We start from the raw sequence: 14103 nt of genomic DNA, 5'->3' as shown, positions 1-14103 counted from the left end.
TGATTCACTTTGTCACTTGTTTCCAAATAATAATTCTGTAATTTATGATAAATAAATGAGAGAACTTTTTAAAGAAATGTTCGTCCAGAGGACCTACTTATTTTTTCTTTTTGAAACACGTACAACTTTCCAGAAGAAACCATTTATAATGCTCTCATACAACTCTATTCATAAACTGAAATTATGAGCTAGTCTCTGACTTTTAGTTCCCCAAATACTGGATTTTGACTGCTTTATCACTGATTTATTTTATTTTTAAGTTATTTTATTTTGACTTATAAATCATTTAGGCATTAAAAATCCTAAGCTTAAAAACTGTAAACATAAAAAACAACTGGAAAAAACCAATCTCTATTGGATCTTTTGGTTCACATTACAAACAGCCTGTCACAAAAACAAGTTGGTTCAAGTTTCTTTTGTTGAATGTGATAAACGCCAAAGATAAGAGAGTTGGATACTAAAAACAGTATGTTAGTGAGTGAAGGTGGCTCCAAAAGAGTCAATATTAAAAATACGACCAACTGAACAATGGTACGCTTGGTTTTTGTTCCCCTTTTATCAACATTTAACTTTCAGATACTGTTCATCTCCTGTAAGTTTGGCCTGATGCTGTTATTTTGTCAATTTATTCACCTTTTGTATTTTTAAGCCAAACCTACACGAGCACGTTTTTCAACATCAGAATAGTTTTTTCTTTTTAATGATTTAATAAATGGGTTGAAAAAGAGCACTGTAACATGAATATATTTTTATTTTTAACAGACACAAATGACAATAAATAATATTTCACAAACATCTCATACATTTGTTAGAGCACAGTGCGTCTGAACATTAAACAGAAGCAGCCCTTTTAACAACACCAGGACCTTTAGCAAAAGGAAGAGTTTCAAAAGAGCCCAACCGTGTAAGGTATCGTTTATTTTTGGATTTGTGACTTATTGAATTGTGCAAGGAGTAAAAGTTGAAGGAAGAAGTCATCATGCACTATTCATAGACTCAAGCCTGTCTTTTTTTATATGTCAGCCAATGACACATGCTGAAGAGTTTAAATCTGCAATGTAAAGAATAATGTCAGAAAGTTAGTATGATACCACACAACGCCATGTGTATCGCTGCACACAACAAGCAAATATTAACGTGCCCTCATGCAACCTCACTGAATCACTGTCAAAACTGAAAAACACATAAAAAATAGCAAAATTGCTAAGAATTTATTTTTTTTCCTGCTGTAAATCAAACATAAGTCACAGTAATAAAAGATTGTATTTTGACTGCGAGCCCACATTTACTTTTACACACATTACACATTTACCTGCTTATCTGTTAAATGATAGAGCCGGACCCAGAGCAGTGCTGACGCCAGTGTTCATCCCAACCCTAACCCTCCCTGTAACACATGAAACTGATTCTCCCCCAGGATTGTTTTAAAAAACATTCTGCAACATTTAAAGCCATCATTTGGCTAAAATTTTGTGACAGAATTGTGTTTTCTCTCTTTTATAACTGAGTCAAAAAATTTATTGCATAAAGATGCAATTTTGAAATAAAAAATGTAAGTAAATTAATATATTTTGAAGATGCAAAATATCAACTGAGTTCCAAGAATTTCTCTTTGTACAAATCTGATTGGTTCTCAAATTTAACATATGCAGTAGGTTCCTGATACTGGAACAGGTTTGTCCGTTATTTAAATGAAGGCTGTTTTTCTCTGAAGTACAATTTTCTACAAGAGTGATGTTTCTACTCCTACAAAGTGAAAATGTGTGACGTCACAACCAAAACAAATCTGAAATGCAATATATTATTATGTCATTTTTATTAGAAACAAGCAAAAAATGTAAGAAAATGTAAGAAAATAAATAGATAAATAAATAAACCTTTGGGTTTTGGTTGGYCGGATTAGGTTTTACAGTTGAACAAACCTAATAAATAAATGAGATTTTGTTTTAGTTTTACATCGATACTGAATTATTTGTGATAAGTAATACTGAATCTTTAGGAATGTGTAAAAACCTGACAGTTTTTTTCTTTTGGGATATAAAATAAACATGCTTGAATTGATCCTGAAAGATTTGTACATTAAAGATTTTTTATTTATTTATTTATTTAATTGGCACATTCTTGTACAGGCAAATTAGTAATAAAGTAAAATGTGTTAAGTTAAAATAAAGTTTTAACAGTTGGGTAATGAACCTACTGCAATTGAATTTATCTTTTTATTAAATTGACTCATAAAGTCTCTAAATTGCAGGAAAGGGACCTCAGTGCTTGCACTCCTTGTACTTAATCCTTCTTTCTCAAAATTAGTTTCTTTTATCAGTTTATGTCAAATCCAGTGCATGATTATCATTTTTTAATGCAAATATTAGCCAAGATGTGGTGTGGGAACCGCAGTAATGATATAGAAATACTGACAGAATATGGTAACAGAATGTAAAAAATACAAACGTTCAASAGACACAGGGAAGTCGGTATGAAAAATTAATTATTTGAAACTAAATGAATAAAAACACCAGGTACAGAGTGTGGGTCATCTCTGTAGCACCTCTCAAAATGATCCCATAATAAAAGCTTTTCTCCTTTCAGAAGTGTGGTGTTCATGTGCAAATATGGCTGATGTCCTGACGTGAAAACAGAGACCGTGGTGAGCCGTTTGTGTTGTGCTGCACATTCACTTCTCTGCCTGCACCGCTCCCATACACAGAGCCCCCTCCTCCTCGATGGTCTCCAGCTCGTCCGTGCGAATGGCCTGCGTGATTAGATTCAGCTCCTCGCACATGGTCTCGTAGCGGTAGGCCACGCGGATGTCAGGGACGTTGGTGCGCCTGATGTCGTTGCTCTCCTGTCCTTCTTTGATGTAGTTTGGTCCAAGCCAGTAACTCTTTGCCTGGTCAAAGGCAGGAGTCAGAGTGAGATCAAATGTTTGGTCGCTAAATCAGGTTCATATGCAGCATAATGAGCTTTGAAAAGAATGAGTACCTTGTGAGAGAATCCACTCATTAGCACACTGTTTCTGGCTAATTCACACATGTCACAGGAGCTCAGTTTCCACACCTGAGCTGCGATGCTGTACTCCTCCATCAGTGGCTCCTGAACACAAGAGACATWTTCAGTTAAATGGCAAATTGTGAGGATGTGTGTTTGATTTCTCCTTCTGATAGGTTTCTTTCTAGTGTTTCTTTGTTTTCCCACTGTGTGTCCCTGCCTCTKTTCTTCCCCAGCTCCTCCCATGTGCACCTGATCCTTGTCTCTCCCCAGGTGTTTCCTRTTGTCTACTCGTTAACTCCCTTGGATATTGTGTCCTGTCTCCACTTCACTGTCAGTTTATTGTGCATCCCACGCCAGTTTGGTTTGTCCTCTGTGCGCCTCTATGTCTATAGTCTGTTTTTTTACTGCCTTGTCAACTGTTTTTTTTTTGCAAATAAGTCATTTACTCATTTGATCCTTGAGTTCCTGCCTGCTCCCTGGGTCTAACCTTACAAACCTAACAATATAGCCTTTGCAACCTCTCCAGGTTCTGCAGATCACCTCAGTGTTTCTTACCCACCCACAGTGTTTTATAAAGCACCTCAAAGTGATACTTGAGTAAAAGTACAGTACAAGTATCTTATCATAAAAATACTTCGGTAAAAGTTAAAGTCTTGTATAAGAATATTACTTGAGTAAAAGTCTTAAACTATCTGATATTTTTTGTACTGAAGTATCAAAAGTAAATTTCTGACCCCAAATTTACTTAAGTATTATTGGTAAAAGTATTGAGTAAAAGTGAGCGGTTAGATTTTCCAAAATGACATATATTGGGAGGTGATTCCTCAAAAAACATTTTTTTCTAACAGCGTGTCACTTTGATGGACTGTGTACAAAGTAATATGGTTTCAGAATGGTGTATATTTATACTTTTCATCCAATCACAATTAAATTCACTCTATCCAGGAGAAACAATTTGTCAGTATAGTTTTTTTTTAATAATACCGATCCGGAATAAAATAGGAGTAACGACTTTCTACTTCTTACCATTTTAAAAATTGTAAGGAGTAGAAAGTACAGATAATTGTGTAAAAATGTAATGAGTAAAAGTAAAAAGTACACTGAAATATAATTACTCAAGTAAAGTACAGATAACCAAAATTTCTACTTAAGTACAGTAAGAAAGTATTTGTACTTAGTTACTTTACAACTCTGCCCACCCACAGTGCCTTTAATTTTGTTTACACTCTATAGAGCCGTTTTAATATCTCACCCATACAACAATAAGTGTAACATTCAGTGTCCTCCTGTTGGCCCTACTCTGGTCAACCTGGTGTGAGTTCTGCATTTTTATATTGGGTGGACCATAAAACAAAGTTTCAGATTAAAACTTTTGTTGTCTGACCTTGGTGAAGTGAAACTGCAGAGGGTCGTCTGTGGACAGAGAGACCATGAGTCCTCTGGACAGATATTCTGGCAAAGGGTTGCGATGGTAGCTGAGGAACAGGCTGTTATTGCTGAGAGGAGACATGGCGATACCTATCTGAGCCAGGTAGTACAGATACTGCAGCACAGGAGCCTGCAGAGGAGAAGAGGTGGAATGCTTTAACATGAAAGAAAAACTACGGTATTTTATCAAAAAGAAAAAATAAGTAGCATCGCTTAACAAGAGGCTATTTTATGATAATCTATTTGAGTAATTATCTATTTTTTTTATAAAACTGTGATAAAATGAAGTGCAATCTGCTTTTGGTGGCTTATGTCACGRTCACCTCAAACAGAATGTGCTTTTAATTGATATAATTGGAAAGCACACRTCTTCACCATACAACACTTAACTATTTTTCTCATTTAGAAATCAGAATAGCTGTCGTAGAACCCATTCTCTGAGGAGGAAGTTCAGCCCRACAGATATGACACATTGGCCCAAAGGAGGGGCTGGGTTCAGAAGAGACTGTTTAAAATCTGCTGTGATTCCTGATTCCTTATCAAAACTGAGGACACTAAACAGTCTGTATTTTGGCCCAGCTGTGGGTAATAGCATGGCTTGTTTCCTGGTTTTCGACTGACGCCGGAGTAAATGAACTCGTTATCTTTCAACACCTTTCTGAGTAGCAGCCCATGGGAGATGTTCTCTGACAACATAAAACCAGACACCAGGTGATGGATTGGCCCCGCCTCTCCACAGTGAGGACGCAGAACGAGTGTGTTAAACCCACGCTGCCTGAAACAAAAAGACGCTGACATTAGTTGTTGTTTTTCAGCCAAACAAGGTATAACCTGAATAAATGAACACCCACTGCTGCTCTCCAGTGTCTCACTATCAAACAGAGGATAAACAAAAGAAAAAAATGTATTTTCTAGGTTGTAACTTGTAATAATTAAAACACACATTTAATTCACTTTTGACACAGAAAAACAGCGATATAGTAAAGAATTTAAATTGTCTTTGAAGTAAAAAACTAGGGAGGCCTTCTTACTGGCGTAAGCAAAAAGAGATTATGTCAGCGGTTTTAACTGAGGTGTGTTTAACTTACCTACGCAGATGATTCAACACAGTCATGTTTGCATACATATAGTAGAGGTAGTACGAATAGGGCGGGTTGTCCTCTTCTGCCCAGTTGGCCGGCAGTGGGCTGTCCATGTTAAAGATGTGCAGCTCTGGCTTCGACTCATCGTCCACGCTGTCAAAACCAACAACCTGAAAGAAGAACCAAGAGCAGATCTGTGAGAACTTCTGAGGAGGATCTAAAAGGATCAGAGAACTACTCAGTGCAGACGTACATGTTGAAGGAAGAGGTGCAGCTCCGGGTGGCTTCCAGGGTTGATAGTAACCTCAAACAGAGGCATAAAGACGTTCTCCAACATTTCCTGGAAGTTGGACAGTTGTCTTTTTGTGTGGTAGACATCACTTTAAGGAAAGAGTGGAAACAAATGTGTTTAAAAGGATTATTAGCATATAATGCTTTAGTAAACAGGAATACTAAAGTAAAAGAGTTTAATATTTGTATAAATGTACTCCACCACTGTTGGAACTCACAAGAGGCGTGGCACTTGTATGAGCCAGCGCACGTTGTCGGAGTAGACCTGATGTGAGACGGCCCACTTGGCCAGTTTGTCCCACTCGTTCCTGGAGCGCCCGTAGATGGACAACCTGAGCTCCACGTTCTGGTACTTGCTCTCCTCCAGGTCAGCCATCACCTCCTGAGCAACAGGAAATGGATGGTCACTAGAGGGTGCCACACAGTCCAAAATAAAGTCACATTAAAAGAAGCTAGTAATTGAGCAAGCACCTTTACTATGTGTCCGAAGTACTTCCCCTCAATGAAGTTGTCTGTTTTAATAAAGATCTCTCTCAGGATGGATTCACCGATGGGATTGTATTTAGCGTTGAATTTGTCAAATCTATGGAATGTGTTACGGTCCTGTGGAAATGATTGGAAACACATGGACTCTTCTATTGGTGATACTGTGCATGTCCTCATTTATTTATGTTTATTAACTAGATTAAAGGTGTTGATACTCACAGCGTGCATATCCAGAGTGTCAACACTTAGGTCAAAGGCCGTCAGGTTCATACTCTCAAATACCTCCATGAGCGTCTGACCTTTGCCCCCGTCCATGTGCACAATCTCCTTAGAATTCTTCTTCATGGCTCTTTTAATAAAACGTAGAAGGTGCTTTTGGTTCATGCAAGCCGAAGCGTGAATGTGTGTGTCAACCTATAAAAACAAAATACATGCATTAAGATTTGGCTTTGGATTACTGGAGATAATGACCAGGCATACAAAGCTTTCATGTTCACCTTCCGAATATTATAAAAGTCTCGATGCGGGACTTTCTTCTGCGCCGCCAGCTCCTTCATTTCGTTCAGCAAAATGTGCATCTGAAATTTGGAGCTGAGATACTGCAGCCGACGGTAGCAGAAGGACTTTCTGTAGCAAACGCAGACGAGCTACTGGTCTGTCATTTTGTTTCTACAAGCTAATGCGCCAACAAAAATCGAGACAACATAAAATGTATTCATGAATGGAGCTTACACCGGTCCGTTAATAATGAGGGCCATCATGACGTTCATGTCAGCAATGTACTCCTGCAGGTCTGGGTACGGCAGGTCCAGCTCTGTGCTCCTGTTACAAAGAGAAGAGGTCGCTGCCAATGAAGTGTGTGAACCAAGTCTGAAGAGAGACAACGTCTAAAGTTGAAGATGCAAAACGATCTGTCAAAGGCTTCGTACTTTTCCATAATGGCCCTTGTTGTGTAGATGTGCATGACACCGTTTACCATCTTACAGCCGTAGCCCACATCAGGAGGCATGCTGGCGGGGTCCTGGTTCTCGTACGGGTGCTTGTCAGAAGCAGGTGGGTGCACGGTGGCATCTGTGAAGAGGCAGAATATCACACTCACATAGCTAACGTCTGACTTCAGCGGCCTACATGTTGTGACATCATGCTGAGGCGTGTGTAACAGATTGTGGATATTTGAATCTGTGGGTATACCAGGGTGTGTTTTATTGTAAGAATACTACAGATCAGATCATACACTGGCAAAGAGCACAATACAACAATATTTTTTATTTTATTTGGACGATCCTATGATATGGCAATCCTGCATGTTTTAAATCTTTCTCTGCTTCAACACCTGATTTGAATGAATAAGCGATTAACAGGTTTCTTTAGAACTTGAAGACATGCTAAAGATCATCGCAATGTGCGGGATTGTGTCCCTCACTGACTCAGGACACCACTGTTCTGTGAGCAGTTTGTGTGTACTTTATTGTATAAAACAGAATATTAAAACAAATTGTGGCAGCTTTGTCATGTAGTCACTTTCTTTGTAAAAATTTCTCTTCTACCATGTCCCTTTAAAGTAACAGTTGAAATGGGGTTTTGTGGAGTGGTTTTGAGTAGCCAGTGACTTACCTGCAGCAAACAATAGTCAGAGCAATTTCAGTTTGGCGTATCGGAAACAAAGCACCATAAATTATTTAAACGTTTTTTTAAATTTACCTTTATTTTTCAAATTCAAGATCATGGATCTGTTTTGCAAGGGATGGCTGGGCTGGAATGTGCATCTTTTTTTTTTTTTTGTCAGTTGACGGAAACTGGAATAGGCCCTACCCAGAGAAATTCCATGCAAGCACAGAGAGAACATGCAAACTTTGCACGGAAAGACGTCCAAACCGGGGAGCAAACCCAGGACCTTCTTACTGTGAGGCAGCAATGCTAACCGCTAAGCTATTGTTCTACCTAAAAAACTAGCTAACTAACCACATCTCAAAGCAAGCCTTTTCAATTATGAATTTCTGCACCTCAGTCCTCAAACATGAGATCATAAATATTCTTAAAGGGATCATTTAGATCTTCTGAAGTGGAGTTTTATTGATCAGTTATGAACAATTAATATATTACCATTTGCAGATAGCTCTTTGCCTGTGCTTAGATTAGGAGGTATGTTAGGATCTTGGGCATCAGCTGCTTTGGTTCCTTTCAAGATTTTCCCAGAATTTTGTTGTTGTTTTTCATAACCTTTCCACAGATCAGCACTTCAAAAGATCTGATCAAACCTTGATGTGGCTAATTAAGGCTGAGAATAGAAAAAAAGAAGTATGCCAACCTGCGTTGTCTGATGTCTCTGAGATCTCCTCCTCGTAGATGTCTAAATCCAACGGCCTCTTGCTCAGCTCCTGCAGGTAACGGGCCGTGGTCCTGCAGAAGCTCTGCAGCGACAGACTCATGTACTTTTCCCTGATGAACAGAGCCTTCACCACACATTTGGCAGCATCCAACAGGTCTGTGAATGGAACCTAGATGGTACAAAAAAACAATGACATATATCCATAAAAAAATAGTTTTTTTTTTTGACTGTGAGAAAGGGCAGTTCGTTTTCTTTAATCCACTCTAACTTACCCCACATTTCTCCTCTCCAGAAATAGTGACTCTCTGGTACTCACTCTCAGTAATCAAGTCTCTGTCCAGCTGGTCTGGAGCTTGGCTCTGCTCTTTCATGAATCTAATAATAAATCAATAAACACGTTACAAAACTGCCTTATAAATCAGATTATATTCATAACAAGATCACTGTGGCTCACTCAAGATCTGTGGCGCTGTCGGTCTTCATAAAGTCCTGTTTGGCTCGCAGGAGGATGTCAGGTTCAAACCTGGAGGAGGGTGAAGAACATTGAACTCACTTTGAGCTCTTTATTTGGACTCTAACCACCTTACACCTCAACACATCATCTGTGCTGCTTTTTCGTTTTGTTTTTCTTTGTATTTACTTGACATCCTGGCTGATCTGTCGCTCAAGCCGATGCCGCTTCTCCTCCAGCTGCTCGATGGGGCTGTCCTCAGGAAACTCATAGGGAGCGCTCCGCATCTCGCTCTCTGCAAGGCTGCGGGAGAAAAGCTCCTTCGAGAAGCAAAGCCACAAGTTAGCTTAAATAAAAGAAACCAAAGGAACTGAAGCTTGGCGCCTGAGTTCTGACCTCGGCTATCTCTTTGTATTTTCCGTCCATGGAGGTGCGCAGGTCAATGGATTGTTTCAAGGCCACTGGGATCCCGGGTAAGGAATGCTGGGAAGTGAGGAGGCGGCGAGGATTACGCACTTCAACTGAGAACGTTAGAGGGAAAGATACACTTTCAGTAAAAACTCAAAATGCTAGTTTTAGCTCACATTGTGATCACCTCGGGAGAAACTTAATGAAACTTTGCACAGAAGTGTTACAGCTAGCTGCTACTGCACTAGCAAATAACCACAGAATTTAAAATAAATCTGTAAGTGTGGAATGTGAAACTGAGAGCAATGCAAGGGTTTGACACCCAATTAAATATTTGTAACTTTATCTGCCTGACACTTTAAATCCTCTACACCCTAACCTTCACACAGACATCAGTTTTCWACATGCATGTTTCACTCACTCAGACATCCATACATATTTGCAGACAAATCATTTGTCTGTGTGCGTCACCCTGCTGTCTTTGTCACAGCTTTTTAAGCCTGGCGGTTTTGTCATCAACAAGCCTTTTGAGCTTGTTAAAAAAAAAAAAAACCAGAAGCAGCCTTTTATTTTATCAAACAAAAAGAGTCTTTGATGAGACTGAATCAGCAGATCAAGCTCACTCAACCAAATTAGGTGCATCTAATTAGTACATTTAGTTTCCTGTGACATATCTCAGGGGCTTAACAGTATGGGGAAGCTTCTTGTGGCTCTTTCACAGTGCAGGAGGCCCGAGCTCAGAGGCTGTTTGTGCCGTTAAACACAACACAGCACTCAGGAGGAAAAGCACAAGTACAAGCTAATTTAAGCCACTGTTGCCAAGACCCCAGTTTGAACCAATCCAGCTGTCATGGATGAACAAGGAGAGAAAAACTGGTCCTAAAAAACAAAAAACAAACAAACAAAAAAAAAAAAAAACCAAAGATGGACGCTTGTCGATGAATTTGTTCAAGCTTCTTAACAACGTGTGGAAAAAATGCCTGAAAGAAACAGAAATATAGTTGAATATACAGGCCCTTCCCTATTGTTTTCCTTTCTCCTTGCGTTTTTTAGACAGATATCAATCTTCACTTTGAAACTGTGCCCCTGTCACTAAAATATTCATCATGTTAAATATTTCATTGTGTCAGTGGRGCTGATGTCCCTACGTATTTATAGACTACACTCGAAGGAAGGTCAGAGAGGATTCACAGTGTGAAACCTGGAGYTTGATTTGTTTAACACAGCTATTCAGAGAATGGCATGTAACTGAACTAAACAGAAATTTACAAAACTCTAATAAAATATCCGTTAAAAAATGCTTGGTGAGATTATATTTTGCTTTCAAGGAGTCAGACATTCCTCGAATACCTTAAGGTGATTGTTTATCAGTTGTTCCTTTTGATTTATAAATGTATTTGAAAGTTTTTCTGTAGACATAGTCTGCTTTTAACCACTCAGCCTCAGCCSCGAAGTGCTCGTTAAAAAGATAATGGTAAAATAATTGGACGGTGTACAACTCACCACGCATTTTTTTTCACGTCCTGCTCGACACGTCCAATCAACACATCCCACTCAATCCCAAAGGCAAGTTCGACTGCACCACATGGCAGAAAAGTAAAACATAAACTATATCTGAGACTATGAAGAACATTGAAGGAAACAGACTTCTGTGAACAAATATCCAACTCTGCTTTCAAGTTCTGATGAATCTTGTGTAAAAGCTGAGTATGCTTAAATTGAATAAACTACTGACAGTTATACCCACTTTTATTTATTATTTCTTATCTTTCATAGGGATGATATATATTTGCATGTGCATGTATGTCTCTGTTAGCAAAATATGTTTTTGTACTTCATTTGTCATCAATGCATGTTCCCATACAATGGGATTTGTGCTCTGCCTTTGAACCATCACACATGAGAAACACCCAAGTGGAGCAGTGGGGAGYGGCGTCTTGCCCAAGGACACCACAACATGTGGGCATGGCATCAAATCTGTGACCTTCTGGTCCCAAGTCTGCTGCCCTACCACTGCTCCACAGCCGCCCCCAAAACAACTCATGAATTAATGGAAGGACGTTAATTATTAAATAAAAGACAGAATGATTTTTGTCAATCTGATTCAAGATGGCCACCAGAGCTAAACAACCTCAGCAATCACAAAACCTGCCATTATTTGGTCTGTTTTACAGATATTAAGTCAAAATGTAGTTTGGTAGCAGTTGAGAGTCATCCCCATCACATACTCTGAGCATGGACAGGTTGACACAAAGCCTAAAATGTCATTCAAGAAAGCGGGCGATCTTCAGTCTTTCAAATAATCCAGTTTCTTTTAATAGCAGTATGTAGTTGAATCAGAGCACCGCCGGTGAAATAAAATAACTTCTGAGACATTACGATTTACTATTTATTTAAAACAGGGACAATATGCAGGATACATTAACCACAAATCGTATAAGGTTATAGCTCTAGGTGCTAATTTCCACCTGTAGTCCCTAGGTTAGTCGAAAATGTTGAGGTAATTATTATTATTATTATTATTATTTTTGCAAATCACCTTTTGCAAATTAATATGTTTGAATGCTGCATTTGTTTCTGGTTAGTACATATATGCAAAAGATAAAACAGTAAAATAGCTCATCTCTATACAAAGCAAGGCTGAGTTGAATAAAAGAGGACACAAGCTGTGATGTTAAATTGTCCTCCTGTCTATTTGCCACAGATAGATGCTCATCTGTGCAGCGTAAAAAGCTGTTATCTCTGCTGTCAGTTCAGAGCATTTCAAATCATCCTGATGACTGTGGACACGGGTGTGAAGGGCAGGAGACCACCAGCAGCAAATAACATCTATGATCGGCCACAATAGGGCCGAGCCCAGCCAAGGCTTCCAGACCCAAAGCTAAGCCCCTAATGGCTGCTATATTTGGATCCGTAGCATCCATCGTTATATAACAACTCATCCCCTCAGCTGGAGCGCAAACCACTCAGAAAATAAAACCATCAGGGCTTCACCTAATCTGGTACGGATGAAGGTTTTATTGTTGTAAGAGGAGCGCAGCACAGAGACTTCATGCAAAATTAGCAAAACTGATTTTAAGAGGTTTTTAGGATCTGCAACATGTTGCATAAAAGACACTGAAATGCACAGTTGTTCACAGATCGCTGCTCTGCACTCCCACTGAGCCTTAAAGTGAGATTAAATAGTGTCAGATCACAGAGAAACTTCTACAAAACGTAGCTTAACTTAAATGAAATATACGTATGAGCGGAAGCTTTCTGTAGTCTAAAAGCCAAAATGAGACCAGAGGTCAAGAGTCAAAATGCATCTCAAAGAAGCTACCAAAAAATTTCATCTTAGTTTACCCTCTGTTGACAGGTAATTTTTAACATCCCACTGTGACCCAAAGTTCAACATCTTCCCACCGTTTAACCCCATTCTAATCTCATGTCTCTGTTTCAACTACCAAGCCACCCCTGACTTCCTGCTTCCACTGACAGAAGATCCCGGCTCAGAAAAACGACCTCTGTGACTCACAGTCTCTCAGTGAAAGCCTTATGTTCTTATAGCAGCTCAGGCTGCTGAAAGGGGAAAAATCATTGTAAGATTTTAATCCTCAGAGTTTCTTTTTGTCTCTACAGATGCATATCCACAGCACCATTCAACTTCATAATAAATGTTTAAAAATCTAAGGCAGGATGCTCTTTTGTTTTGTAGCACTGCCTCAGCAGCAGGTGTTGCAGATATTGATTCTGCTTCTTATTTGTGCACCGTTGCATCTTTTCTACCACTCTCAAAAGGCATGAGAAAGCAAGTTTGAGGTGCAAAATCAATGAACACCCTGTGTCCTCCGCACACCAAAGACTCTGCTGTTCGGGGGCATCCTGGATGAAGCCGTCAAGGGACGGGCAGAAGGGAGCGTTAAATGATTGGGTCGGAGGGAAGAGGAATAATTTAGGGATTTTTTTATGATGGATGAGGGTAGTGGAGCGTACCTGTCTCCTCAGAGCCTGTGTTAACCAGCAGCTAAAGGGCCAAGGGAGGACAGACAGAGAGGGAAAGAGACGCTGTCCTGGCAGGGAGATGGAGCATGCCGAACAGTAAATGCCCCAGGATGGCGACTGCTGGAACACGATGGAAGGCAGGGCAGAAAGCAGAGAAATGGGGAAGAAACACTCCATGTGAAAAGTTAAACACACTCCTACAAACATACATGTCTCAGACCAGTCCACTCACAGAATCAAACAGTCATGTCTTCTGTCATCCTTAATCTGTCCCTGTCATACATACAGAGAGCAGGTCCGGCAGATCCATGAACTCCCACCTCCCTCACTTTCCCCCTCTGCTCTGTCTGCCTCCTGGTTCAGGCCAGCTGTCGCTGCACTAGCTGCCTCTGGAGCTCATCTTCCTCATTTAAAAGCCACTGACATCCATCTGGACTGTACCACAGGAGGGAAGGGAGGCGGGGGGGTGAAACCATGTGCATCAGCAGGGACTAAAGATGCTGCTGCGCTCAGTTTATTCAGCAGCACCCCTCTCCTCTTTGCTTCATTGTCTGGGCTGTGTTTGCTGAAGAGACCATGTGTTAGAGATGTTTATGTCATCTGTGTGTGTGCGTGCGTGTGCGTGTGTGTGTGTGTGTGTGTGTGTGTGTGTGTGT

The 14103-nt window shown here is 39.9% G+C and overlaps 1 protein-coding gene across 6 annotated transcripts in view; it reads right to left on the bottom strand.

The window, feature by feature from the left end:
* Positions 1-733: 733 nt before the first annotated feature.
* Positions 734-14103, bottom strand: part of ampd2b (adenosine monophosphate deaminase 2b) — a 17380-nt gene continuing 4010 nt past the window's right edge. Inside the window, exons 1-19 of one of the 6 annotated variants that reach the window (XM_014020183.1) lie at positions 13680-13784; positions 13439-13564; positions 9452-9576; positions 9245-9375; positions 9059-9127; positions 8877-8979; positions 8584-8773; positions 7205-7346; positions 7008-7097; positions 6773-6902; positions 6495-6689; positions 6261-6392; positions 6008-6171; positions 5752-5878; positions 5505-5668; positions 5071-5191; positions 4373-4546; positions 2980-3090; positions 734-2887 (exon numbers count right to left, since the gene is read on the bottom strand). In XM_014020183.1, coding sequence (XP_013875637.1) covers positions 2672-2887; positions 2980-3090; positions 4373-4546; positions 5071-5191; positions 5505-5668; positions 5752-5878; positions 6008-6171; positions 6261-6392; positions 6495-6689; positions 6773-6902; positions 7008-7097; positions 7205-7346; positions 8584-8773; positions 8877-8979; positions 9059-9127; positions 9245-9375; positions 9452-9481 — 2289 coding nt within the window. In that variant the 5' untranslated portion in view covers positions 9482-9576; positions 13439-13564; positions 13680-13784 and the 3' untranslated portion in view covers positions 734-2671. Of the gene's footprint in view, positions 2888-2979; positions 3091-4372; positions 4547-5070; positions 5192-5504; positions 5669-5751; positions 5879-6007; positions 6172-6260; positions 6393-6494; positions 6690-6772; positions 6903-7007; positions 7098-7204; positions 7347-8583; positions 8774-8876; positions 8980-9058; positions 9128-9244; positions 9376-9451; positions 9577-13438; positions 13787-14103 lie in introns of those variants that run through there. The other 5 variants (XM_014020177.1, XM_014020167.1, XM_014020189.1 and 2 more) reach the window with 5 other exon arrangements.

This window comes from Austrofundulus limnaeus, unplaced genomic scaffold (assembly GCF_001266775.1).
Source record: "Austrofundulus limnaeus strain Quisiro unplaced genomic scaffold, Austrofundulus_limnaeus-1.0 Scaffold3, whole genome shotgun sequence".
NCBI lineage: Eukaryota > Metazoa > Chordata > Actinopteri > Cyprinodontiformes > Rivulidae > Austrofundulus > Austrofundulus limnaeus.
The sequence above is the reverse complement of the archived record's forward strand: the minus strand, read 5'-3'. Positions and strand labels throughout refer to the sequence as shown.